At 37.2% G+C, this 16,871-nt stretch overlaps 1 protein-coding gene across 1 annotated transcript in view; it reads right to left on the bottom strand.

Annotated features, from left to right (window-relative positions):
- The window catches only part of FRK (fyn related Src family tyrosine kinase), a 46,535-nt gene continuing 30,251 nt past the window's right edge, over positions 588–16,871 (bottom strand). The window contains exons 5-8 of the mRNA XM_021392842.1: positions 10,539–10,697; positions 5,396–5,577; positions 3,241–3,406; positions 588–1,437 (exon numbers count right to left, since the gene is read on the bottom strand). Coding sequence (XP_021248517.1) covers positions 1,229–1,437; positions 3,241–3,406; positions 5,396–5,577; positions 10,539–10,697 — 716 coding nt within the window. The 3' untranslated portion in view covers positions 588–1,228. The remainder of the gene's footprint in view (positions 1,438–3,240; positions 3,407–5,395; positions 5,578–10,538; positions 10,698–16,871) is intronic.

Below are 16,871 nucleotides of genomic sequence, written 5' to 3'. Positions count from 1 at the left end.
GATATTAGAGGAAAAACGGTAACACACTTGTACTAAGCCTAAAGTATGTTAACAGTGTACAGTTCTTAATTCCTGGATTATGTTGTTAAATAATTAACTGATGAATCATAAGTAAATAATTGAAACTTGGTTCTCTAAGCCTCACAACTGAGAACATAAAAATGTCATAGTGATATTAAATTTTAGCAAAACTGATATTGAAGTTAATTAGAAAATCTGGAAAAAAAAACTTCTGAAATCCATAGCTGTAAAGATTGCTAGCAGAAACATCTGGGTCCTATTTCCCCATGGAACATAATAAAATAGATCATCAATTATTTAAATCTCCTGCATTAAACTTACATCTGGAGAAGATGGAAGCATGGAATGCTAGTTCTTCTGCAAAATACCTAAATCTGCCGTGGTCCTTGTCCTGTCGGAGAGGATTGCTGATGTAGGCAAAGGATCACTCTAAAATGCTAAGGCAGTCATGATTTCATCTTTGAATATTTTTTTATCCAACATTCCCGGTCTTTAGAACTAAAAAACAAGCCCTTACACTTCGATAGATGATAGTAACTCAAATACTAACATTTAAAACAAACAGCTTCAGCTAATAATTGTGTTTATTGTTGTAAAAGAAGAACGGTATACAAACAAGTGAAAATCACTATTCACATCCAAATATGAAAAGAATTCCTTTCTCCTCACATGAACATCTCTTTTATTTTCTGTTACAGCAAAATCATGAGTACTTCAAGTCTAAGCAAGGCAGCTAATCTAGATACCACCATCATCACAGTCAGGGAATTTTTATATTTTTTACTATGAGAGAACTTTCAAAGCACAGATCCTGCTGTGCAGAGTAATCAAACTTCTCCATAAGGACAAACTAGTAGAGATCAAAAATCTAAGAAAAGGTAAATATGTAATTATTCCAATAAGGAAATTATAAAATGCTATGGTTTTATTGAATAAGACTCATTTCATTTATTCATTCTTGTGAGCTGTTATTTAAAAAATAAATAGAAGGTAGTTTATATTTTAGAAACCCCCCACCCTTCCTGCTTCCTGATGTCTTGCAAAACATTTGCCACCAGTAAAATCATGAAGTGTCTTCATGTGCCAGCACAGGCTTGAAAATGTACCAGCCCTCCTTATCTTCACATCCAGCTCCCTATCTGGGGTTAAACTGATTTCTCTTCAGTCACATTCACTTACATTTCCTCCTCAGTCCCTGCCTTGGGGTTCACTTGATGGTGGCATGGGTGCCTGTATAGGTGTCATTGTCAAAGTAGTCCTCCAGCTGGCAGTACAAGGCCTCAAATGTGGGCCTCTCGCTGGGCTCTGTACTCCAGCACTTCAGCATCAGTTCATAGAGTGGCTTCGGACAGGTCTCAGGCTGAGGGAGTCTGTATCCCTTGTCCAGCATCTGGATCACCTGGTGTCCTGGCATACCTGTTGACATTTCAAGGCAAAAGGAATTAATCAGATTACCTGTGTCTCCCATTGAGACAAGACAACACGTCGCACTCTGCACCTGCAGGACCTCTAAGGGCAGAGTTGGGAGCAGGCAGGCCCTGTGCAATAGTAAAATGACACAAAACCCACTGGAAGTGCCCAAACTACAGTTAAAAAGTACATCCACCACATTCCAGGCCCTTCATTTCTAACTGCCAATAGCCATCTGAGGCATCTCAAGTGGGTTTGTCTGGGTGGGAGGCTTCTGCTCTACTACCACCTTTTGCCTGAATTATTTTGACACCTATTTAATTTGAGCTAAAGCTAAATCCCTCTGCTTTCAGCAGCTCCAAAACCTCCCAAGGAAATCTGTCCTGCTTTTGAATTTTCCTCCCATTTGAATGTTTTTGATAACATCAGTCCTAATTTTTCTGCAGTGCAGTTACCCCATGGCATCCTGTTCTGTCACCATGGGTCGTGGAGAAGCAGCAATTCCCTTATCTTTGCTATACCTTTTTTGTATTAAGGCTATTGTCCCATTCCTTTTCAATTTTCTACTCTTTAAACTAAATCCTCAGTTGTGTAATCTGCACTTCTTTTTCTTAGATCTCTGAATTATATTTCCTCTGTACATTTACCTATTGCCACCATGGTTCAGCATAACCTTACCTCTTAACTGATTACCAAGGACAAACTCCTGAAAGTAATTCCAAGAAAGCAAATAGCTATTTCTACTGTGAAGTTAAAGGCAAACTATGCCTTTACCAAGGCATACTGTGTGTGCTTTGCTAAGCATATTTTCAGACAATGCTGAGAATCAAGGTGTTATATATCATTTATACTTGAATAATTTGTTTACATATATGTGTGCATATGCAATTTATATGAGAATGAGCTGAGGATTTGAGGCTTTGGTTTTGTGGGGTTTACTTTTTCCGACATGCCTTCACAGGAGGTGAGGGTGGGAATCAAAAAGCAGAATCAACTTTTCTCTTTACAGTAAATACCACTATGGGACCCTATGAAATGTAGTTTATGGTGAATGCATCAGCTCACAGGCCTGTCAGGATGCAGCATAACATTTTTTTTTTTGCTTCAGTCTTGCCTTTGTGTTCTCCTCACCAGCACAAAACACATCACAGTCAGTCATTTCACTAATATCTAGTGTTACTGGAGCCAGTGCTCCTTGAGCATTCCTCAGAGTGCTAGGTATAGTGGCTGCTCTCACACCATTAAATCTACTTTTGCATTTGGTGAAATTTTATTCCTAGTTCTTGTGATTCATTTCTTTACAAAAACTTTCCACTGCAATAGTCAAATATGAGGGAAGGGATCATTCAAATCACCCTCATTCATTTTTTAATGGCTTCTTCCTGAAGTACCTATGCAGTATTTCACTCACGATAATCTATTTTTTCATGTGGTGTTCACAGAACAAGAAAAAAAGCAAGGATACAGGTAGATGGGGGCAAAAAGCCTTCCCCTTTTCTACATTGCAGCATTTTTTATGTGGTGCTGGGTGAAAATAAGCAATTGTCTTCTGTGTCTGTGAAACACAGGTTGACTCAATTGAGAGGAAGCTTGAATGGCTGCTAATTACAGCCCTTGGAAAGCTTCCAGGGAGCCTGGAGCAGCCAGGTCTGGCCCACTGAATGGGTCTCGTCTGAACAGCCACCTTTCTGTATTTACAGAAAGGTTCAAACCCTTCAACCTGCTTGTAGTACAAGCATTAAAGTTTTTTATGTCATCCTTAAAGCAAGAAAGCAACTAGAAATCATTCTGTAGGTAAAAAATACTTACCAGCATATGGCATCTTCCCATAAGTGATTATTTCAAAGACAAGTATTCCAAACGACCACACATCTGACTTAACACTGAATTTGTTATAGCGAATTGCCTCAGGGGCTGTCCACTTCACTGGGAGTTTTGTTTCAGGCCTAGCTTCATATATGTTTTCATTTTCTACCTGTCATGGGTAAAACAAAGAAGCCTGGTTTAGGAGCAAAGCACTTAAGCACCTGACCAAGCTAAGCTTATGTTTAAACTTATCAAATGTTTGCCTTTCATGGTATTAAAGCATGCACTTACAGAAGTCTTTCACTGAATCAGGCTTTACAGTTTAGAAATGCTATTGTTCATTGAAGGTCTTTCTAAAGCATTTATCATTTCAGGCAATATGCATCACTGGAATGGTTTGTGATTAATTATAACCTGCTACTGTGACTTCTGGATCTGGCATGCAAGATTTCAGAAGTCTGTCAGAAGTGGCAGTGTACGGATCTTGCTGACACTAGAGACCAAATGTCTCTGTGTCTGTCATCAGTAAAGAGAGAAGGGAAGAGCAAGAGCTAATGAATTTTGGAACCTTTGTTCTTTGATTTATTGCAGTGTTGAAGGGTCATTATCTTTGATAACAATCACTTAAGCAGGTTTCAGGACCAAAGAACAAACTCTGAGTGATTCAAATTAGCGTCAGATTAAAATGGCTGCAATTAATTCATGCAAAATTAAGAAGAAATACATATAGAAAAAGGAAAACTATTTGCTTGTAAATTTGAGTTAATTTTACTTGGTAGTAGAATCATGCGCATAAAGTTTTATAGCATGGACATCTAAACTTTGTGAACATTTCTCATCTTCTTAATTTTAAATGCAGTTGAATGTAAATCAGCCACATTCAAGTCTCTGACAAGTTTTTCACATACAAATTCAGGCAAATGTATACCCTAATTTTGGGGGTTGGGTTTTGTTTTTTTGATATAGAGTGTCTTTTTCAGCTCCAATAACCTAAAGCATTGAACAAATGGTTGTTGTGTCTTGTGTCTACGTACTGATACACTTGGCATTTTGACATAAGAGACAGAATGTTCTTAAGTCTGCCAAGGTGATTCTATGTCAGAGTATTTTAGTGAAGTTCAATTCTAACAAGAAATGTCAACCAGTGTAAAATATTACCTATAGTGAGCACTTTTCCTTTAAAAACATATATTTTTCATGTTAAAAAATGTGCAATTTGATTTTATGCACAATTAGAAAAAAAACAAATTAAGCAAAAAGTACTTTCCCCTGATGCTATTGTCAAGAAACTATTTTACAGTTCAGAATGTAATAAATATGAAATTAAATTTCTGCTGCTTGAATGGGGAAAAAAAAAAGCAAATTAGAAGCAGAGGGCTTTTTTATCTGTTTGTGCTTCTCACTGGAGGAGCATAAATCAATAAAAGCAATAAGACTTCAGAAATTATGGGCTACATATTGAAATCCATAAAATATGGCAAATCAAGTCTTTCCAACTCAAATCCTTTTCAGAAGTAGAATATCTCATTTCTAAACCACAGCTCTTTCCCAAGATGTTCCTCATCAGCATTACTGATGCATTACAGTATTCCACATCCTCAAAGGGTAAAGAGAAAAGAAAAAAAGAGCATTATGGAAAAGAGCTTGAAACTGCATCAGATTTAAACGTCTGTGACACTTTATGAACTTCACAGTTAGCAGAGGAATAAGATCCATTTATGATTGCTACCTGCACTCCCAAGCATCATGAAGGCAGTGGAGAACTAAAAACAGAGAAAATAGCTGTGAATGTATTTTTATATGTCTTCCTTTACAGGCTCAGGAGTATAATTCCTACAATCTCTCTTCATGTGCCAGACACTAGTGTTGTGTATAAAGGCTGTGCAGCAAAAGATATTGCCTGCCAAGTTCCTTCCTTGGTGTCTGGGAGGCAGATACCAGGCTGCCGTCTTCAGATGGACAGAAAGGCAGAGGCTAGCTTCTAACCTTGCATGGAATAATGCAAGTAGAGGATACAAGGGAACACATTAGGAATCCTTTTCTCTCTGGACATGCTTTTTGCCTCAATCCAGTAATTTAGAAGCTACTGTACTTAATTGACCCCTTCTAACTTTCCTCCAGAGGATAAGCGGAGTCAATTTACCCTCTCATGACCCACCTTAAAAACTCTTGCAAGCCCAAAATCTGCCACTTTGTAAACACTGTGTTCACCAACAAGAACATTCCTGGCTGCCAAATCTCGATGGATGTAGTTCTGAGATTCAAGATAAGCCATGCCAGAAGCCACCTGAGCAGCCATGTCTATTTGATGTGTCAGGGAGATTTGGGAGCCTGCATCTTCTGTTTTAAAAGAGATAGACAAAGATAATATTTGTGGTATTCAGATATAAATAACAATTTACAGATTCAAATAGCCAACACAAATCAAGACAACCATGTAGTGCAAAAACATCATCATAGATACTAGTGAATGGCACTATTTTAAGTCATACAGCTAGTTTTGTGATAGTGACAAGGAATGTCCTATCTTGCCTGAAAGAGTAGATACTAAATATAACAGTTGTTCTAGGCCTGTAATGAGCTGGTGACACAGAAAAAGACATATATCTGCTGATAGCAATGCATATGTTTGTCTTTCTGAAAAGTGCCCAACCCATCCCAAAACGCAAGTATGAGTTAATGTCAGTACACACTAGGTGTAGTCAAAGCTGACTAAAGAGTGAAAAGCACAAAAATAGCCCTTCTGAATGTTCTCCAATGACTTTTACTGGCAAATATACCATCTGCTGTCAAGTGTAACTCAAATTTTCACTTTCCAGTCCACTTAACTGCTTCATGCTGTTATCACTGTTGCTGCTACTCAACACTAGGACTCTTTGAGCTGCTTTCAAGCTGCCTGTTTCTCTGGTAGAACTTTCTGAAGCAATGTGTGTGCCATTCTACCACTGTAAAATCAGCAAGTCCCAGAAATAGAGATTTGCAATCAAAGATTGGCTGTTCAAACAAATTAGCAAAAGAACTTTGAGCAGAACCACTTGTTTCCACAAACAAAGAGAGAGTCTTTGGGACAGGAGAAATGGCAGCCATAAATAGTTAGGGAACAAAAAGATGTCACTGGAGTGAAACACTTTAAAGTTCAAGTCCAGGGACTTTGTGGCATTTTGAGAACAGGTGAACTCATCATAACAAATAATTTGCACCCCAAGGTAATCTAGGTGAGCCAAATCAGTGTTTTATTCAGGCATCGCTGACACTCAAACCCAAAGTCTGCAGCATTGAAACATGAGTGCCTACTTCTGCAGCAATACTCAAAACAGCTTCAACTTTCCATTTCAGAATCTGAACAATAACAACAAAAAAACTAAGTGTTTGCTGCTACATATCTTGGCAGTTCTCATTTTTCACTGAGGATGGTAACTTTTCCTTACTGCCTCAGTGTTAAAGAAATAAAACATTTGTAGCTGATATTTTGAAGTGATTCATAGTAAAAGTGTCTTGGTATTGTTTTGCATATCTTCCTTCAGTTCTGGCATTTTATCTGACCTAACCTTGCAATCACTCCTTATGAAGAGTGTGAAATACCATTGTTTACTAATTTATTTCATGATCTCCAGGTCTTGAATTTCCTGCTCACCTGAATGTTCTGAGAAAAATAAGTAAATGGACTGAATTTTAAATGATTTAATTTGTTCCCTGTGTGCATTGTCCTCCTTCCTTTTTGAGTCTAAACTCATCGTCATTATAATCTACTACTGAGATTATTTACTTTTACTGTTGACTGAGAAATTCTTTTCCTCTCACACGTATGTTTAATAGCTGCCTCGACCTTTAGAAAAGAGAGAGAGAAAAATCAGGCTCAGTAAAAATCTATGGCTTAACCATCAAGAAAATATATCATCAGGACACAGAATAATATAGCACTCTGAAGTTTTTCAGTTCTGATGACTGACAGACATCAATATTCATTTTCTCACTGGATAAAGATAAGTCCAGTAATGTATTTAATCAGAAAATAACTAAAGATGTACCAGTACCTGCATGGGTACCTGGGTTTTGGAAACTAGCTTATGCGAGTTGATTTTAAAACCCTGTCTCCATTCTCTTTCACAATGTTCCTTCATCACCTCAGACTGCAAACTACCTCCTGGTGAAAGCAGACTAAGACACAGGCAGATTTGAGCACAGGTTCGTCCTTGCTCTGCAGATGTTCCAGGCTAGCCTGACACAAATTTGCTTCAAAACACAGAGCATAGGAATGTCATGGCAGAAAGAACAACTTATCATGTTTAATAAGCTGCTTCAGTGCAGAACAGGAGCCAGAGCTGCTAAATCCTCTGTGTTTTTTTCCCTCTGGGACATACAGGTGCACCATGTTAAAAGACAGAGACAAGATCCGCCTTTATATGTGGAATTCCTGCTGAAAGACTTCTCCTTCTATTGGGTCCTCTTTGGGATCCCAGACCAGGTGGCTGCCTGCAGTAGCCTTTAGCATGTGTGCCGATGGAGTAAAAGAGGCCACAGGTACCCCATTGCCCTCACTATAGGAGTATTGCTACAAAAGCTTCCAGACTAGAGCCAGCTTCCATCTGTGAGATTCAGAGCAGGCTGGAAGAGTCTACAGCTGCATTCATCTCAGTATGCACATGCTTTAGTTTTTTTAAAAGTGTTTTAAAGGAGGAAAAACTACAATAACAAAAAAACCTTGAAGTTAGTATAACTTCCACATCCAAAACCAGGCACTACTTGTGAATTTATAAAGCCTTCCACGGCTTACTCCTTATCCTACAAAGAACATGTAGCATTTCTATGTCCTTTCCTACTAATATTTTTGACACAACTATCCCTTGTATATGAAAATTTTACAAGAGAAAATATCAAAGGCAGCTCAGAATCTGCACCACATTCTAAGCAATCAATCTTAATACCTCATTTAGTAAAGACAGGTAAACATTCTCATTGTCAGAATCTTGGCAAATATATAAATGCACAACTATTCACCCAGCTGAGAGTTTTTCATTGGCAATAATTCACCAATTTTCAAGACCGTGTCCCTACCAGAAAAAGCCCCGAGTCTATCAGAATTGATAAACACGTTCATATATTTATGATAATTTCATTCACATTCAATAATGAAAAGTTTTCAGTTGCATTTTTTTCATATTGGTGGTGGCTCAGTAATCTTGCATTGCAGTGTTCATCAAAAAATATTGCAATGTACATTCACAGGGTGTTCAGGGAATTCACATGCTTATCATTATTAAGCTCTATTTACTAGTGTGGAATGTGATAGCCACCATGGATGTAATAGCCACCATGGATGTAATAGCAAAGTATTTTAAAACTGGAAAAACATACCTAGCATCTGAAATTTAACAAAAAATTATCTCCAGACTATCCCTCTCTTTGACTTTGCCATTTTTACCCATGGAGCACATGGAAACACAGCCTTTTGGAAATGTTTTCCTGGTTCTTGAAGTGGCTGAGTCTCAAGAATGCTTACCACGAGCTATGCACTGACCTCCAACCAATGTGGATCACTTCCAGACACAGAGCTTTACTCAAGCTTCAGATGTGCTTTCCTCTTACCCTCACTGATGGCAATGAGTTCTCTGACCAGTTCGTAGTAACATACTTGAATTTCTGCCCCTGCTTCTTAGTTCTGTTTTATCTCCTTTGCATAGGCCATCAGAAAAGGAGAAACACCACCAGGTTTCTACTGGCCATTTTTACAGTTATCTTAACAGCTGCCTGGAGACCAACTGATTTTCAATAGTCTCTGGTGCAAGATTGCAGGAATTAGTGCACAAATCAAGCTGTATACTTTCACTGCCTACAGCAAGGGCATCTGCTATTCATATGCAAGCAACTAATTTACACATAGGCTGTATCCTAGACATATTGTGCTCCGTGTCTCTTACATGACAATTTTCACCTGTGTTAGCTGTGATTTATCCTGGCTTTCTCAGAGTTATTTCACCCATGCAATAAATGTTTTCATGTACAGCAATCACTTTCTGATGTGCCAGGCTCTTTCAGTCAGATAGGCAGCAATCTGCACATAAAGGCACCAAATATGATACAAACAGAAATTTGTATCATATTTGTATTAGTATTTACTACTGTACACAAACCACTAGATAATCTGGGCCAAGTTCCTTGCAGCCCCTCTCTGCTTAATTCCTAATGAGGCTGTCCCTCTACTAGAGATTTCTTTAGCTATAATTGTCCCTGGACTGAGCCTTACTTAAGAAACTGTTCCACAGAGAGGATGGAGGAAGGAGTGTGTCACCTTAAATACTATCTACAGTAGTTCCTAGGTCTTTGCCCTATGGGCTAGAGACAAAGAAATGTATCAAGATCTTGAAGATCTGTCTTCAAGACATCATCACAGCCTTAGAGACATTTAACATTCAGTCATCTGGTAAATTAAAATGAGGAACAGCACTGGAATTAGACAATTCTCAGTAGCGTGGGTGAATTTACAGAGCAATCAATATGTTAGTCTGTTCCAGGCTGTAGAACTTCATTTTTAGTTATTATTTGCCTTTAGAAGAGCACAGTGAAGTGCTCTTGATAAAAGACTGGATAACATAAGTAAGGGACAAACTCACAAGGAAAGACTATCCCTACTTGATAATAGATTTCAGAGATGTTAAGTACACTTTGTGGAAATGCCTTCATTTCGTGGCAAGTATGATTACCTCTCTTTTGTCATGCTTATCTTTTTATTCTGCTGATGCATGTTCCCAATTACTTGTAGAACTGGTGAAAAAATGTCTTATATGGTAAGAATCAAACTTTGAATCATTCTCTCCTACTTCTCAAATACTTTGGCTGTCAAAGATTCATGAAACTCTTCCTCTTTTCTCATACCCAAATACAACAAATAATGCAGTTTTTCATATTAAATCAAGTGCTGTGCTCCTACCTTTCATATTAGTGTTTTTACCAAACAGAAAGCTGTGACTCCCCTTGAAATGAGTTTAGAATCATAGAATCATAGAATTAGCTAGGTTGGAAAAGACCTACAAGATCATCCAGTCCAACCATCCACCTACCACCAATAACCCCACTAAACCATGTCTCTCAACACTATATCTAAATATTTCTTGAACACCTCCAGGGACAGTGACTCAACCACCTCCCTGGGCAGCCCATTCCAGCACCTGACCACTCCTTCAGAAAAGTAGTATTTCCTAATGTCCAGCCTAAATCTCCCCTGGCACAACTTGAGGCCATTCCCCCTCGTCCTGTAACTGAGTTTACAGTCATATGCCCTGAGTTTATAGTCATATGCTTACTCTGAAGGTATTCTATAAGACTTCCATATTTCATCAGCTCCGTAACAATATATATTGGGTCCTCCAAAGTGCAAACAGCATAAAGTTGTATAAGCTTTGGATGCCTCAAGTTCTTCATTATTTGTGCTTCCCTCAGAAAGTCCTTTGGATCCATTGAACCTGAAACAACAACATATAACAGAACATAAGCTAAGGCTATAAAGACATTCCTACCAGCCTGGCAGTCTTAAGGGAATAACGAGGATTGTTTTCTGTCTCTCAAAGTACATTAGCATCTCAAGTCGTCTCAGTTCCCAGAGAAAACAGACAGCACAGCTGAAATAAACAGTTAATGAGTGAAATATGCCAGTTGCACATGGACAGAGAACAAACGTGTTCTGGCCCCCAGGAATAGAAAGGCCACAATTAACCTCCCACAGGCCTCCCCCAGGCAGAAAAAGGTGAGGGTAGAACGTTAAATGATACCATTTAAACAAATAATTATGTTACAACTAGTAAACAAAATGCCCAGAAACTGAGGAAATAGTAATGAACACAGAATTTCTGACAGAAAAATAGCGCTGCAGTAAGAATCTGCTGCACTATTTTTATCAGCTACAGCAACCAAACAATGAATGCATTGAAAACACTTTATTACATAAGGAACAGATCCATGCAATTTATATACATAAATGCAAATAACTACTTATAGTGTTTACACAAGATACAAATACATAAATAAATATGTGTATTTTCTTTGTGAATACGTAAAACTAATTTTATACTACCTTTAATGCCTAGTTATCTTAATTGCTAATGATCCCAAATTTTTAAGTATTACTCAAGGTCATTCTACCTCTAGTTTTATTCACATATGCAGTGGATCAATTTATAAACTAAGTCAAAGAAACAATAAAGAAATGGCACAGGGAATGAACAGAAGTGGCAAAGCTAGACTTAGATTTCATACATCCTGAGTGGGGGATTGATTAGGAAAAGATATGCATAAATGAAGAAAAAAATTATGGATTATCCAGTAGTGGTTAGATACTCTCTGAGGTTTGAGGAAGATGGTAAATAATACTTTCTTCATCATACTTGTAAAAACAAATGTGAAATAATCCCACCACTCAAATGTTTTCTTCTTACTAAATCAAAATATACTCAATAAGAAGAGACTACAGGAAAGGATCTGAAAAAACCCAACAACTATCCAAGCTTAGTCAGTTCTATGTCATGTTTAAAAACAGGATTTTTCTCCTAGTGTAAGCAGACTGAGTCGTTTAACAAACCAGGCATGAAAGAGTAAGAATCTTTATTTTCTTTAACATTAACATTAGGTAACTGACAAGGTTCATTTGGGAGCTTTGCTCTGTTTCAAACATGATGTTTAAATGGAGTGAAATGTTGTGAGGATGCTAAATGGCTCAGCAATAAAACTCCACCAGAAAATCTGTTCTACAGAATGAACTGGTAAATCAGCCTGGGTCACTTCACCCAGTACCTACCTTGAATGCTGCCACCTGAGCAGTTCTCCAGACTACTTCCCAAAACATAACAGTGATGTGTGGTTTCACATCCTTGCATCAATGCAACAGAAATAACTGAAAAATGCTGCCGACAGACGGTGTGGAAAAAAAAGCCACTTGACACTGCAACCTGTGAGAGCAAAGACTGTTGCAAGGGATAAGTGCTTCTCTTTGCTGGTGTTCTCACACTTCGCCAGGCAATCTCACAGGCTCCAATTTGACAATATTTTATGGAATGTCATTAGAAGAGGGTGGTGAAAGGCAATGGATTTCCATGTCATCAATAAGAGGATGGCAGCCAATAATACATCTCTTTAACTGGTGCAGGCTATACCTATTTCTTTTTGTCACTATCAGAGGAAAATGGGAAACTGGATGAACAGTAGATTACTGATGGATGTTCTCTATAAAGAAGAGATGATGAGAGTCAGGAGAAAAAAAATGTCTGTAATGCTACCCTTTGTGCTTTTTTTCTATTAAGAGCAGCACAATCTTTATTTGAACTTACCACAGGTCCTAGATCTCCAGTCGCTAAAAACAAACAACAACAACAACAACAAAAAAACAACAACCAGGTAGAGTTCTTTTTACAGGGCTTGGGCTCGCTTTGACACTTCTTCAATGCTGTGATCCATGTGCTTGCTCTTTTCAAACTATTTGATTTTGTCATGGAAATCAACCTAAAGCCAAAAGAGAAGCTATGTGGTTGTGACAGCTTGCTTCTCCTACCATACCTCTCTTCTTCCCTCAGTTTCCTCCTTCAGCCTCGTCTAGCACAGGAAGACAATAAGCAACAGTTCTGAAAAAACCACAAATCTGTCTTAAGTGAAGGAAAGCTGAACAATGTGATAGCAGACACCTGATTCAACAGCTAAGAACCCACTGAGCTCTCACCTAAAAAGCAACCTGTGACTATGAGTCAATCTCTTACCCCATAAAAAGTGAGTGTGGCAGCAGACTGTACAACAAGCTTTCTTTTGAGTAGTAATGCACTGCAAGGTTATAGCTGTGTAGAGATCCTTTATGTCTTGATATCAAGATGCCTTGATGATATGGTTCCTGAGTAAGTGACTAATAGTTTGTTTTAGGCTTTATTAGCTTTGATTAGATTATGTTAGATTATGCACAGATAATTCCTTAAAAATTACTGTTGATCAAGTCTGGGCCTAGAAGAAGATCTAGCTGCATCTAAGGTTCTTATTGCTGTTGTTCATGGAGTTTAGAAAGCAAGAGGTCCATTCCAAACCTTGTAGCTTGGTGGGAGGACCTCCCATGTGTGTGTTTAACTCTACAGTCTATGCAGTGAATAATCAAGTGTATCCAGCCATCTTGAATTTTGTTAGGTTGCTCTTAAATCACTATGTTATATCTATATTATGTCAATAAATATATTCCTGCTTATTTTTCCAAGTGAAGCATACAGTGTAGTTGTTTCCATTTCTGACAATAATGTGAGGTATTCTACCTCTAAAGGTGTATGTATAAACCTGAGTAGTGACGTAGCATCAGAACTAAAATTCGATGTGTTTATCTGAAAAAGAATGAAGTATGGCTAACTTGAGGTTTATGAAATCACTTGCCCTTGATGAGTCATTGTAAGAGATTCTTTACATCATTAAAAAAAATAATAGTCTGATTTGTTTCTAATGTCAAATTTTGCCTACAAGTTATCTCTCAGTTTAATCATACTATAAACTTCTTCCTACAAATTCAAACCAAGTAACGTGTTTTTCATATATGGTAAATCCTATCCAATAAAGTGATCAAAAGGGAAGTATTCTGCTAGCTGAATAACAGTAAATCCTTTTTACCTTGTTCATTAATATTCTTAATAATAATAGTAATTATAATGACAAGTGAGAAGATCAATAAGTATTTCCTGCATATTTTAAAGACTGCATGTAACCTTCATTTTCCATAGCTAATATCTTTAAATAGTGACCAATAGCTCTGTAGCACGGTTAATGAATTGTTTGAGTGCCAGCTACAAAAAGGAACAAGAAACTAAGCCTGTCATAATAGCAACAAGAACAGTACATTTCTTTGAGAATGTTTGTGTAAATGAAATGTATAAAATATAAAAGCCAAATGAAGTTTCAAGCAACTGTTTTTTTTCTTAGTTTGAAGTTGAGTTACGTGCTTCTAAAGAGGTAGCCATTTTCACTGGTAATTGGCAAACATAGTGTGAACAGCAAATTACTGTAGGTAGAAACCACTTAATCAAAAAGCAGCTAGTTAATGTGTCTTTTCATAAGACACCAATTTGAGAGTAGGTTGATCACTATATGAAGAAAATATGAGTTAGATAAATCCTTTTTTGAATGAGAAACACCTTGGTAAACACCGAGGTCCTTCTTAAGAACCAAAAGTTAGTGTGTGTTTATTTGATGTACCTGGAGAGATACTCTGAACCGTGTGTTCAACACTCCTCAGCAGAAACCTCTTTAAAAAAAAAAAAAAAAAAGTAAATAACTTCCTACTTCACTGACAGTTGGTTTTTTTTTTAATCAAAACTAGGTTCTAGTTTGGCGATGATAGAGACCACTATATGGAAAACTGCACAGATCAAAGAAAGGGGAGCATCAAGTCATTGTCTATTTAAGATTATTCCACAAATAAGTGCTGCTACATCCTGGCTTGTAGGCTACCTTACTGGTGTCTCCTCTTTCTTTGCCATTCTTCTCTGGATGTTTAGTGAAGTAATACTAAGAGTGTAACTAATATTGCCAAAAACAATGAGGGAATCAGTGACTACTTCTTATGGAGTTTTACAAAATATTTGCATCTGTTCCTTTTGCAGCCTCATGAAGATAGAAGCCTTTTTAATACATCCCTTCAGCTATCCAAACCTCTCCTACCTCTCTAGGTAGGACTTGTGTCTGCCCTAGTTCAGTGTAACCCACGGTGAAATCAATGAGACTGCTGCTGTTGGCCTTAACAGGAGGCAGACTAGAGTGAAAAAAATGAAGATGGAAAATATATTGATTAATCAAATCATTTTACCCAGCTAAACTATCATAGTACAAAGAGTATCACTATTGAAGGGGCTTCTTCATTTGTAATGTACTAGACTGCGAGTAAACAAGTAGGTAGAGAATATGCTTATTCTAGTGTAAAATCTTATTTTTTAGCTAACAAATCTATCATTTTTATTATCTTGTAACCTTTGTTGAGTTAGAGTTCTAGAGAACATTTTTTTCTAGAAATAACTTGTTCTCTCTATCCTTTATCGTAGAAAGGGTAGTGAATTGATTAATAAAGAATGGATCTCCAAAGTTCAGTTTGGCTTTAAACACATTAAACTCTGCTTTAGTTATAAAGTTTGATTTCTCTAATTCTTCTCCTTCAGGTGGAGTATTAATAGCAGTCCTTCAACTTATTACTATAAAAAAGCAAAAAGAGAAAAAAGTAATCAAATTGCAGCTGTAACTTGGTATTAGAGTCCCATTCAAGTTTCATGCATTTCTGGGTAGTCTTGTCAGTTCTGGTTGAGTCCATTTTTAAAACGGGAGTTTGTTTCACAGAGAACTGAATATATGCACTGTTTCCATTACACAGAAGGAGAAGATGAAGTAGAGTTTTGAAATGAGTTACTAAGAGAAGATGATTAGTTTAGCTTTGCTTTTCGCATATGCAATACCAGATAAATGTCAGCTGCACTTTCCTCATAGAGAAACTAAGTAGAAATGTATGAACTGCAGTTTGTGCAAAATCTTATTTTTTTTTTTTGATGAGAAACAAATCTTTTCCTAGAGCGCTGATTGCCTCATATTTTCTTGAAGAGGGAAGAAAATCTCTGAAAGAAAACTTAAAGTCACAAGAACTTAAGATTAGTCTTGTTCTCCATTCCAGTTTTGTTAATTTCCTTCCTTAAATATTATTTACAAGATTTCATGCTTCAGAAAGAACCCTTCAGTCTTTTGCAATAAAACAAACTTGTCCAAATGTTTCATTAAATCTTTAAAAGAAAGTAAACTAACATGAACAAACTTGTTTGCCTTAAGGAGAAGGAAAGCAAGAATTATACTGGACTGTTAAATGAATGGCTAGCATGTAAGAACTGTGAAGCAATTCCCTGTCTTTACACAGCTGGACTTGTTCTCTCTTTTGGCATCATACCTAGGAATAAAAAATGGTTAACACATAGAAAAAGCCCAATGAAAATGGTCTTAAAAAACTGAGACATCTAAAACATCTGAGCTACTTGAAAAATTCTGCTTGTACAGTGGGATGAAAGACTCAGGTCAGATTCAAGGAGAAACAGTCTGGGTTCAGACTTCTTCCTTCAGATGGATCCCTGCCACAAAATGGCTTAGCACTGGGAATGTCTTAGGACAGGAAAATGGGCAGAGATTTCAAGACAGTTTCTGTGTTTACTAAATCAGTAGGAAGATGTATCAGCTCACAGAGAAAGTATGCTGTTTTTTACACTAATTATAGAAGGACTTTAATCTGAATATTTTTTCTACTTTATGAGAAAATAAAAGGTTCTTACGTGCTTTCAATCTGCAAGTCCAAAAATAATCAACATTAGTATAATATAAGATAGTCCTAAAATGCACTTCTAGATTCTTCCCTTTTCAGGAAATCACTGAAGTCAAGTAGGGCTCAAGAATATCTAGTGGCTCTTCTGAACCAAAGGTCTCAATCTATTTTGCTTCCTGAAACAGGATCATTAATGCCCAACATGAGCTTTTTCAGTTTATGACAACAAATTTTAATGTTATCTTTTTAAAAATGTAAATGCCACTCACTCAACCTTTCTTCTCTATGGGATTCTTGCCATCTGCTGGCAGATGTTTTAAGTTGTCAATTTAAAATGCAT

This window comes from Numida meleagris, chromosome 3 (assembly GCF_002078875.1).
Source record: "Numida meleagris isolate 19003 breed g44 Domestic line chromosome 3, NumMel1.0, whole genome shotgun sequence".
NCBI classification, from domain to species: domain Eukaryota; kingdom Metazoa; phylum Chordata; class Aves; order Galliformes; family Numididae; genus Numida; species Numida meleagris.
The sequence above is the reverse complement of the archived record's forward strand: the minus strand, read 5'-3'. Positions and strand labels throughout refer to the sequence as shown.